We start from the raw sequence: 12284 nt of genomic DNA, 5'->3' as shown, positions 1-12284 counted from the left end.
GGGTCAGAGGTCAGAGGTTACGGGACTGAGGTGCAATGACCCCAGCACAGCAGGACATTCTCTCTATAGAAATGTCATTCTTTCTGCAGTGTGGCCCTTGTGCTGCTGGCCCAACCCCCCACTGTGTTGTCACTGCATGGAGCGAGAACGAACAATCGGCTCAGACGACTTCAGAAAATGTTTTTGCTTTTCCAACATCGAAACGTAAAATGGAGATTTGATGGGAAGCAAAAGTGGCATGATGAATCTTTTAAAGGCAGTAAATGTCAGTAGTTATTAACAACATATTTGGATAATAATTTGAATATAATTAATTCTATTTAAAATATTAACAGCTGTCTTATAGTTAAACATAGAACAAATGGAAATACGGATCAATGTTATTAAAGATTTTTCTCAAGTGCATAAATTGATTATTATAACTAAAGAGATGCTGTAATGTGTTTATTTAAAGGAGCAGGGTGTAAGATTTAATGTCACGTAGCGGTGAGGATTACTGATTGCAACCAGCTGAAATGTCTTCTATGTGCCCAACATGAACTCCTGGTTAGAATTTCTTCAGTGTTGTTTTCTTCGGGAGGTTTTTACCAGAAGATTAATTATCGGTAGTATCTTTTTCTCTCTCTAAAAAAAACAAAAACAAAACAAAACGACCAGGTGAATAAAACCAGTAAAAACAATGACTAAAGCAGTTTCAATTTATAAATAAGTGCTTCTCCTATACTATTCACATGGTGCTAGCCCAGCACCTACTTATGTATCTTTTTTTTTTACTCAGATAAATTAAAATCCAGAGGTTAAGGACGTTTTTACTGGGAGCTGGTTTCTCTGCAGAGGTCTCCTCCTCTCCAAAACAACGGCCCTAGTGATTTAAACAGGTGAAAACACAGAATGAAGCAGTTTCACATTATAAATTTGTGTTTTTCAAATGCTGTTTGGCTCATCGCTAAGGGGCTTATGCAAAAACACAGAGACAGAAAATTTCCCTGTCTAGAGTCAGTGTTTGGTTTTTCCATACTGGGCTACTGTAAAAACATGGCAGTGCAACATGGCAGACTCCCTGGACAAGGAGCCACTCCCTACTTCACCAGTGTATCCCCCTTAATACCACAAATGGGACCTGTAAGTTCAAAGTGTTGGAAAAAACAGACCAATTTCAAAAAGATTTTAAATTGTCACCACAGACGGTTTCCAGTGCTTTTATTTACAGAAAAGTGACTAGACTTCATGTTACTGTACACTTTGATAATTCCCTTTTTTATAAATACCCATAGGGTAATAGGTCCTCAGTAGCTTTGAGTGCATTATAAAACACACAACCCTAGGTTAATGCGTCTTTCACTAACCATACAAAACAGAGAACAAAGTACCAATTGTAACATAGAAAATAAAGAATACACCATGTTACAAAGTTACAGAAAATACATATTATATATATATGTATATATGCATTTATATACATATATATATTGTCACAGGAAAACAGCAAAAAAGCTTGCGACAGAATACACTCGTACAGTTGTTTTTGAGTCACAGCATTCAATTATTAAAAAAAACTATCCAAGATGGAGACACCTTAAGATACTGATCAAGGAGTTCATATCTGTCGTTATGATGTTGTATATTTTGGCTTTGTGCCACTGTATGTAACTGGTGTCCCAAAAGAACATTAAGGCAGTACAGTTCATCCACATGCTGCAGCAAACAAAGCTGCTGCAGCGAGCCCACGACAAGATGCTGACGGCAACAAGAGGAGACAGCGGGGTCACTGAGATTATACCGGCGTCAGTGACAGCTAACAGCACACTGATCCGTCAGTCACTGACAGAAGTGACTGACCGTTGGTGGGATGTGTGTGCTGATTCGTGAGACTGGCGAGGGAAACAGAGGTGTACATTCCTTAAAACAAAGGCACAGCTTGGCAGCAGCATTGCACTCTTAAAATGATTTTGCTGCAGGTTTTGACAACCTATATGATTTGATTTTTTTTCCTCCAGCAGTGAGCAAAACTTTAGTTAAACCTCCGCACAAGTTACACCACAATCATCAGTGATTTTTAAAAAAAAATTGTCTGTATGTTCATACAATGATTCCTATAACCTTGCACGGTACCCTTCACTCTCTGCTCCCAGTTTTTTGGATGCACTTGATTAGAAGTGTTGCATCCACCAGTGTGGCAGGCCTGGAGCTTGTACACGGCTGTCCAGAGCGGTGTTTACAGGCTATTTGGCCCATCCGGTGGTGGCCTCTCCGTTGATATAAGCAAAGCCGGGGAAATGCTGCGAGTGTTCGTACTCTGAGTTCCTGCGTGGGCCGAGGGGAGAGTACATGTCCCCAGAGGTGGCATAGCGGGATGAATGCATAGGTGGGCTGGTGTAACAGCTGTTAGCCGGTGACACATCTGGCCACCGGGGGGCGACAGGTGCAGGGTGCAACCGAGGAGTGCTGCCCATCAGGCATGGCTCCATTCGGGACATCTGGCCGTTGAGCTGGTACTGTGGAGGAAGATGAGGAAAGAATTTATGATGATCTAGTGACACCTATTGAGAGAAGCATAAAATATAGACAGAGCTTCCACTGAAAATTATTTTTGTTTTGTAATTTCCCACGTTTTTATTCAGTTTTTGCAGACAGTACATAGTAGTGCATCAACAATCAGTTATGTCAGAGTGTCTGCATTAAGGAAAAAGAACAAAATCCCAACTAAAATCCCACTAACCTTCCTAACATCCATCCTCCCAACTTCCCATGTTGGTTGTGACCACAGTAAACGACTAAATAGTTAAATATACACACAGACTCTGGATAAACAGGCAGGCACACCTTTCCAGAAAGGGAAAAATTAAATTATATATATATGTGTGTGTGTGTGTGTGTGTGTGTGTGTGTGTGTGTGTGTGTGAGACTCACTCACAATTGAGTCTCAAGTCTTTGCACTCAGTCCCAATTAAAGTCCCAAGTCAAGACAGGCAGGTCCCGAATCAAGTCCCACATGTGAAACTTTGAGTTTCGAGTCAAATGAAAGGCCATTTTAACAAGAAAGTAATAATATTTAACAGTTACAAAAATTATGAATGCTTTTCAAAATTTTTATTTGTTAAAATAGTTTTGTTGTCTTAACAATTTAGTTGTTTTTATTGAGCACAGCATAGTTTTTGTAAGCAAACTAAATTAACTTTGGAATCATTTTTTCCTACAGTAACATAACGTTAAGTCTTTATGGTTCTCTCCTGCAACTTGATTGGATGCCGTCGGTTTAGTTAAAACAAAGTTGATCTGGGGAATTAAGTGTCGACTTGCTGGGATTGAATAGCTTTAATGTTTGTCGATTTAAGAAAAAAAAGAAAAAAGAATTGATCTGTTGCACGCTTTTTAAATAACATACTCTCTAATCTTTGGGCTTGTTTCAGCTCAGGATAAGATCACTGCCAACTTTGTAGGTTAGATGCGAAGGTGATTATATTTGTGTAGAAACGTTTAGAGTTTCTTGTTGATAAATGCAACTTGAAGCTATTAAACTATAAATACGTCAGGCAAAGTCTGAATAAATAGTAAGTAATCCTAATCAAGAAGAACACGTTTTCACTCAAGTTTCTGTACAGATTAAACAAACAGGATACAATATGTTAGTAAGCTCAAGAGGTGCCAGTAAACAGACTTTGTTACCTTCAGAAAGAGTCTTTTTCTTCCTGTTACTGGTATTTATGCAAAGCTAAGCTGTTCAGCTGCTGGCTGTAGCCCTACATCGCATTCATGCGGTGTCCGAATAACGGGAAAAATTAATTATTGACAAAGAAAATTCACCAGAGCCCTGAAATAAGGCTGGAAAAATAACTTGGAAAGTCAGCAAAAACTTTGGCACATGAGTTGTCATATTTATTTCTACACTGCGGTACTGCTGCCTTTACTCGAGTTACTGATCTGAATACTTCTTCCACTGCTGGTTCTGAAGCAGTCTGTAAAATACTCATCATGTGCAACTTTTTAATTGTCTTATATGAACTCACTCCAGGTCACTGAAACCAACGCACAACACAACATTTAGAGAGGACGAGACCTCGGTGTCCTCAAAGGTAGCTACAGCCCTGCTGATATCATATTTGATGCTCTGTTGGCCATGTAGCGTCGGGTGTGAACTGACCCTGTCAGTGGTAATTTCCTGTAAGCGGAAATTGCTTCACAAGTTGTATCACAGTGGTCAAAATAGAAAATTAAGCCATTTAAGAAAATTAGACATCAGCTCAGCTGAAAAAGTGTTTTTCCTGTGTTATTTTTGTTGCCTATGGTGACTGAACCCCAACAGCTCTGACTAAATCTGCCTGTTGACAAAAATATTTTGGACAGATGGGGATCCGACAAGGTTTTGTGTTCGCCTCAGCTCCATCCCCAACCTCTCACACAGACAAAGCACAGGCATTGTGCCCGATTTAAGCTCAGACGGGCTTAAAAAAAAGTGGAAGTAGGACCCGTTTCCCTTTTCTCACTAAATATAAACACGACAGTCGATTCCATTATGAGGGATCACGGCATGGAAAAAGACAGTCAGTGCAGGTCAGAGAGCAGAACAGACGGCTCAGCTGCCTCTTGTTCACAAGCAGAAAAGAGACCATTGAATAACAATATTTTAATAAACGCCCCCTTGCCCTGCTCTGTGGCTACTGGCTCAAACAGATGAAGAGACTATTGAGAGCTGGAAAGAGGAGTAACTGAGCAGGGCCCCTCTTGGCCCCGGCCGAGCCACCTTTCACTGTCTGCTTCCGCTGTGTGGAGAGGGTGATTCGGGGACTTTTAGAAACACTGCGACCGCTGAGGCCCAGCTGATCTCCTCCCACTATAAAGGCAGCAGAGGCTGGAGGGCCCTTCACAGGAAATTGCTATCAAAAGAGTAAACTCACACCAGTCGCTAAATGTGCTGTAAAATCAGCAAATCCATCTCATCCTGAAAACCTTTTTCACACATTCAGACCTTCAGTCTTCTATTTACTTTTCTGCGGTACAAAGCGTTTCCACACATCCCCTTTTACATCTCTGTAATCTTTTGAGAGCTAACCTCTTGTGGATCAGAATAGACCTGATGCAAATACATGTAGGAATATAGACTTATTTTTTATGTTTTTTATTTAAAATTTAATTTTTTTTAAAAATTTTACATTTTTTTTAATTATGTGTATTTTTTTTAATGTTATGATCATTATTAATATTATTATTATTATTATTATTATTCTATTTAGTGATTTATAGTTTTACATTATGTATGAGGCATGTGGTTTAATGACTATGTGACACTGTTTAAGTGAAAAAAGTTCAATAAAATTCAATAAAAAAGTTCAATAAAAATCCATAATCATGTACATGTTGTATCTTCAAACATCTTTCTGGGCACATTTATGCACGTATGTGTCTTCCTCTTATCCTCTTTACAATGTACATAAACAACAAAGCACAACTGCACTCTGCACTGTATTCTGGATACACACAGTTTACACACTCACATTCACACACAGTCTTATCACAAACATCATATCCATTTTGTTTTTGTTAATGGTGTGATGATGAGTTTCATCCCTCTTTGTGGACATTAAAATAATCTGCAACTTTCACCGGACGCTGTTCTTGCTGGTGAAAATTGATGACATACACTTACTCAAGTAAAATAGTACAGTTTTGAGTTACTAATGTTTTTTTTTAGTATTTTTATTTTATGTTACTTCATACTTATACTGAATGTTTTATTCCACCACATTTACCTTGAAACTTCTGTTACTTTGCATTTTAAGATAATATGTCAAGCAGTTAAAACTTAGCAGTGGTGGAACGTTACTAAGTACATTTACTCAAGTACTGTACAAATTTAAGGTACTTGTACTTTACTCGAGTCTTTTCTTTTTATGCCAATTTACACTTCTTCTTTACTCAGAGAGAAAAAAAAAACTTTTTACGTCACAGCTGATTTTACAGCTTAAGTTACTAGTCTTGGGGTTTTTTTTGCATAAAGAACATACAAAGTTTAGAAAAAGTTTATGAGTATTACCTACTATACTATGGGTAATCATGAATGCATTTCTTACCGTTTTCAGAATTTTTACAGACCAAACAGTCCATCAGTTAATGGAGAAAATAATCAGCAAGTTAGTCCATAATGAAAATAATCAGTTGCAATCTGATACAAAATTTTTAAAAAAGAGCTCCACCTCAACCAAACCACAACCACAAAATCATGCTTCTGCATTAATGCATGACTCATAATAATCCAATGATATTACATATTAAAGTGCAACAGCTACAGGCAACATTTTTTTGCACTGAGTACTTTTACTTCATTTTCTTGGATCATATTACTTACATACTTTTACTGTAGTAAAATTATAAATGCAGGACTTTTATTTGTAAAAAAGTATTTTTACAGTGTGTTATTAATACTCTTACTTAAGCAAAGTATGTGAATACTTCCTTCAGCACTGAAACTTAGTCCACTTTGACCCAATGTAACTTTAAACATACATGTAGTCCTGTATAAACATGGAATAGGGATGAACAATATATTGATATTTTTATCAATTATGTGATATGAGACTAGATATCATATTAGATTTTTGATGTAATATCAGTATCATCCTGGTTTTAAAGGGTGCACTACAATAAAATAAAAGTCATTCTCTAAAAACAGCAGAGTGTTTTAGCCGTTGTGTTATTTTTCTTTAAGTTATTTTATGATTAGTTGTACTTTTGAATGTTGGAGTCAGTTTTACTGATAATATTTATGTATGTTTAAAAACATACTGTTTCACATTCACTGAGCAAATTCCTTAATTGATGACTGACCTGTGCAGACGACCGGTGGTAGGCGGAGTAGTGGAGGGGGGCGGGGATCGCCGGCTCATGGGCCAGACTGGGATACTGGCTCTGGATGGAGTGAGGATGCTGGTTGGCGTAGCTGCCATAGTTGTAGCTACCAGTATACCTAAAATGGGAGGAAGCAGGTCAAAACCCATTAAAGAAACCCTTCAACCAAATTTAAAAGAAAATGAATTTTCACTCAAAAATCCTAATTACCCATGCTCTTCTCTGTAGACAGGCATCCGGTGGGTGGAGGATGGAGGTGGGACTGGAGCGCTGCTCCTCATGCAGGACAGCTGCTGTCCGGCCTCTGGTGTGGAGCCGCCGGCTGTTGTCACTGTGTATGTAAGGGACCAGGTATATGACTGAACAGCGCCTGGTAGACACATATATGGACACAGAGAAAATGTGTTGGCTCAAAGAAACTATGTGCGGTGAGACTTCCGCTTATTTAGGATGTCTGTGTGTGACTGCGAGGCCTGACTCACCTGTGGTGGTGGCGGCGACTCCGGTGTACTCTGGGGACACGGCTGCTGTGGGGGAGCTGGCCGCGGAGACGCCCACAGAGTGGACTGACCGAGCAGGGGAGTAGGATCCTGGAGACGGGGAGGTGGGGGTGGTTTCTGTCAGCGTGAATTCCTCCTCTCTCTCTGCTGAAGGTGTCAAGAAAAGACAGATCAACAGGCAGTCTGATAAAACAATAAAATACGCAGAAGAATAAAACGCTCACAGATCTTTCAGTAACCAGTTAAAACAATGGATGATTAGTTTATACATGTCAGCGCTCAACTCGTTTTTTGCTGCTGATACTCGCATGTCGTGTTTGTTTGCAAAGTTTTCTAAACACTGTAAAATCTGAAAAAAGTCGATTTTAGTTAAATACAACTAGGAAACCCATTTCCATGTGAAATATGAGTAAATATAACCATTAATCTTAATTTGTATGTACTTAATCTCTAATTGACATGAGTTTAAGTTTACTGAAAATGCAGTTCTGTTTACATAATTTTGTGAAGTTATTGCAGCTTAAAATGACAAGTTTAGTTACATCAATTTTCCTAAGTTTTAGCAACTTCAGTAAACCAAGTTTACTGTTATATAATTGTATGCTGATGCTTACAAACTAGTCAAACACGTTAAAGCTATTTAAAATTTTATCACATCAGTTTGGGATTCTTGTTTGTAAAACAAGTAACAGCATACAACTGATTTCCAACAACACAACCTGCTCATTTTTCAACTACACAAGCGAGGGCGTGACTTTTTTTTTTTTTTTTTAAACAATGTGGGGTGACACCTATAAATGGGGAGGTTGGGGGTCTACTGACAGAAAATTTTGAGCATCAAATACTTAATTTCTAGCATTCTTGTATACTTTTATGCACCAATTTGTGCTTTTTCTGCATAAATTTATGCCGTAAGTGTGTATAATTCTGTCCTATGCCACTTTCATGTTGTCATTGGGGGAGATGCAAATGCAAAAGTGACCCCTGCGACCCCCATGAATTTAACATGTATGCACACAAGACATTTTTGCAGCTGCATGGTCGTTGATTATTGATCAGACCTCCAGGTAGCGGTCTCACCTGTGCTGCCCTCTCCCTTCATGGCCCTCATGAGGTCGTTGGCTCTCTCCTGGCAGTGCAGGGACTCCAGCAGGTAAAGCACGTAGTCATCAAACATGAGGTGGATCAGGTGGAAGGAACCTGCGTACAGACGGACAGATACCAAAGACTCAGAGGTCATATGGAAGACAGTGTGTGTCAAAACATGCTGACAGTGAGACTCAGTTGTGTGTTAAAAAAAATGGCTGTCAACATTTAGGGATAGGACATAAATGATGACCGTTTCTAAAAGCATCTGAGTGATGACATCACATCCTGCAGACTGACAGGAGGGCCGCTGTTATTAAAAAGAAGCAAGTGCGCTTGTTTCCATGTACCGAGTCAGTGCCAGAAATATGTCAGCTGACCTAGGGGTCGCACGGAAGATGAGATTGTGGCATGTGAGGGAGTGTCACAATTGTGTCATTGTGCGGGTTGCTGCCGCCGCCGTGCGCATAATAAACACTTGTGGCCATTCAAGGGAGCAGGGTGTAATACTGACCGGTCATAAAATGGAAAAGACAGGCAAACACGTCGGGAGAGGGGAGGGGCGGCTTTTGTTAATTAGCTGTTTGTGCACAGAGACCTGCTTTATCAAAACACTGCGACCAGCTGTGTCTTTGATATTCACAGACAGGGTCAAAGGACACAAGGACAGGAAAGAGAAGCCATTATCTTTCCTTTTTATTTTTACTACTCTTCACTTACTGCAAACCTTGGTGGTGCACGACAAGCTATTAAAGCAGCTATTTCACTTGTTTCTCCTCTCTTTTTACCATAGACACATACAGTGCAGGATTCTAGAAATGTATATTTGGTTGCACTGAACCCTGGATGGAGTTCGTACATGTGCACCAGTTTTCAGTTCAGTTGTAATGTGGACGTAAATGTCATGTAAATCAATCAATGCCTTTAAGACTTTCTAAGGATCAATGGCAATTCTGTTAATTTTTCGAAACAGTGTAATAAATATGATGTTCCCCATGAAAAATTCCTCATATATAAGTAAAGAATTAAAGATTTAGTATAAATCTAAATTACATTCATATCGCCTCATGAGACACAACTAAATTCTGCCCCATGAGAAGCAGGCTATAAATAAAAGATCACATTGTATATCACATCTCTCTTTTTTCATGTTTTCGTGCTCATTTTATGGCAATTTAAGAGCTACACTTTCATGATGAGTTCTTTTCGACTAATATTTAAGTTGTGTTTAAGAAGTTTTTATTGCGGAAGATTTTATTTGTAGAGCCTTGGATTTTGTTTGTAATGTAAGAAGTTGTTTCTGTCTGACAAATGAAGGTCAGTTTGAGGATTTAGGAATATTTTTTGGATTTCCAGGGCATTTCTCAGATTTTTGGACATTTCTTGGACTTCAGGACATTTCTAGGATTTTAGGACATTTCTTGATTTTCGGGACATATGCAAGTTTCAGGAAATTTCTCTCGTTTTTGATGCTGTCTTCTGAACTTCCAGTGTCAATCAGATTTGGCCATAAATTGAGTATAATTTCTTTAAAACATCAAATAGAATATATTCAGAAATCCAATCTGATTGGATGAAACAATGTGTCTCTGGTCTGTGTGAACGGGCCTCAATGATCTACAAAGTGACTGTTCTGTATATTCGTGCGGCACTGTCAACGTTGTGTGTTTCCCGTCTGCTGCATTCAGGAATGATGACAAAGCAATAGCAGCTCACCGAAGCTGGGCGCACTGTGGAGGGTCATATCCCGGATGACTCTGGTACCAAAACACGACCACATCAGCAGGAACTGTTGGGCCACCTTCTTCAGGCACCCGGGCCTCTTCCCTGCCACCTAGAGAGAACATTTCCATGAGAAAAGAGGGGGAAGGGTCGGGATGCCGGGGTAGAATTAACCCCTGGGTCCACATTGGGGCTTAACCCTCAGGAACGAAAAACATGTCAACAAGTCAACTATTTAATTTGCCCCCGGGGACACGCCTTCCTATTGAACTATTGTCTGGGCAGTCCAAGACGTTGCCAGGGCGACCAAATTTTACAAGCCCATATCTGGCACATAATGGACGCAAATGGGAAGCTTGAAGACATCATTAACTAGGAGGACTGCAGCGTAAGTGGCTCTGTGTAAGAAAGACACGCAGAGACGAGTGGCTTTCAGCCGCAGGTGTCTTTTTAAGGGGAAAGTAATCAGACTTGTGCTGCGCAAACACTTCAAACATTTAGTTAAAAACACTACTTGGCAAACTCTGAAAATATATCGACTTTATGAAAGCACAGAAACTTTATGCAGAAATGCTGAGTCAGACCAGGTTTAAACACCTGTTTCCCTGAAATGAGTTTAAAAAAGAAATCTGTCTGACCTTGACAACACAGCGGTCAACCATCGAGTCCAGCCACTCGATGTACGCCTCGATTGGTGACTGCTCCTCCAGTAGACGGTCAAACTCTTGATACACTGTGGCAGGAGGGACAACGTCAGGTTAATCAGTGGGCCTCATGCAAGAAACCACTCACATACAAGTTTCCTCTTATTTTGTTTGTATCCACAATTTGTTTTTATTTTGTCAATACCCGCTGATTTACGGGATTCATCAATGCTTTGTTTCTTTAAATTTTGCTCCTCTCTTAGTTAAAAGAACATTTTACGAGTGGTCGAGAGCGCTCTTACCAAGATATGAGAATAGGCGTCAAATTGTTGCCCTGCACAAGGACAAATAAGTGATGAACTTTTTAAAAAGTGCATGAATATCATTTAATCAAATTTAGATAATGTTTCAGAGTCATTTAATGACTGAATTATTACATTTCAGGCCTAAAGAAATACAACCATACATGGTTCACTGATCCCAATTACTGTAATTTCAGTTACTGTGCGTCCCTCTGCTGACCAGTGCTGGAATGTAACTAAGTACTGTCACTCAAGTACAAATCTGGGAAACTTTATTGTTACCTGAATATTTTAATACCATGCCACTTTCCACTTTTATCCCACTTCACTTCAGAGGGATATATTGTACTTTTTACTCCACTACTATAATTTAATAACTTACTCATTACTTTAAAAATTTCCTTTTCCACACAACCCATATGAAAACATACAAGTGCAGCTGAAACATTTAATCAATTAATAAGTAATTCTTTAAAAAAAGCCTTTTTTTGTAATTGTTTAAGTTCATTTTTTCATACAGAAAAAAAACATTTTTCCAGCTTCTCATATATGTATGAGGACTTGCTGCTTTTCCTTTTAATTATTTTAATTATTCTGCATGAGTACTAATTTTAATATTTTCAACACACTTCCTTGATTGTACTTGCAAACATACAATAACATTTTTAATTCAGGACTTTTACTAGTAACAGAGTCATTTTATGGTGTGGTATTAGTACTGTAATTTAGCCTGAGAAAAGGATCTGAATACTTTCTCCACCACTGCTGCTGACACTTTGTAATTGCTGGGTTTTGATTTTCCTGTAACACCAGTACTGACACTCGGGAAAATCACATTAACTTATTGTTTATTTAACAGTACGGCAATTTCGATATTGCCAAAGTTGTTCTTCTTACGACCTCTTGAGTGGCATCTCTCCAATCTTGTTCATGTGCCAGAGTCTCTGCACACAGCACAAAACCTTATAATAAAGTGGGATTCATCATTGAGCACACCTGGTTAAGAGCAGATTTTCTTGGTTAAGAACGTTTGGTTTATCTGGAGTAGACTTCTCTTATTTTTTTTTATAAACGAAGATAAAATCTAAGAAAAAGTTAAGAAAATGTTTGTGCATGAGGCCCAGTATTTGTCATCACTTGAAAACTAAAAAAACAGGAAAAGTTTCTTGATGCAACAACTTCTACGT

At 38.9% G+C, this 12284-nt stretch overlaps 1 protein-coding gene across 3 annotated transcripts in view; it reads right to left on the bottom strand.

The window, feature by feature from the left end:
• Positions 1-1171: 1171 nt before the first annotated feature.
• The window catches only part of rfx4 (regulatory factor X, 4), a 28408-nt gene continuing 17295 nt past the window's right edge, over positions 1172-12284 (bottom strand). Inside the window, exons 12-18 of one of the 3 annotated variants that reach the window (XM_042495728.2) lie at positions 10790-10884; positions 10146-10263; positions 8424-8543; positions 7326-7490; positions 7054-7213; positions 6823-6961; positions 1172-2495 (exon numbers count right to left, since the gene is read on the bottom strand). In XM_042495728.2, the coding sequence (XP_042351662.1) occupies positions 2223-2495; positions 6823-6961; positions 7054-7213; positions 7326-7490; positions 8424-8543; positions 10146-10263; positions 10790-10884 (1070 nt within the window). In that variant the 3' untranslated portion in view covers positions 1172-2222. The remainder of the gene's footprint in view (positions 2496-6822; positions 6962-7053; positions 7214-7325; positions 7491-8423; positions 8544-10145; positions 10264-10789; positions 10885-12284) is intronic. The other 2 variants (XM_088079958.1, XM_088079957.1) reach the window with 2 other exon arrangements.

Source organism: Plectropomus leopardus, chromosome 7, assembly GCF_026936395.1.
Source record: "Plectropomus leopardus strain MGB_pleo_1.0 chromosome 7, ASM2693639v1, whole genome shotgun sequence".
NCBI lineage: Eukaryota > Metazoa > Chordata > Actinopteri > Perciformes > Serranidae > Plectropomus > Plectropomus leopardus.
This window is presented reverse-complemented; position numbering and strand designations above follow the sequence as displayed.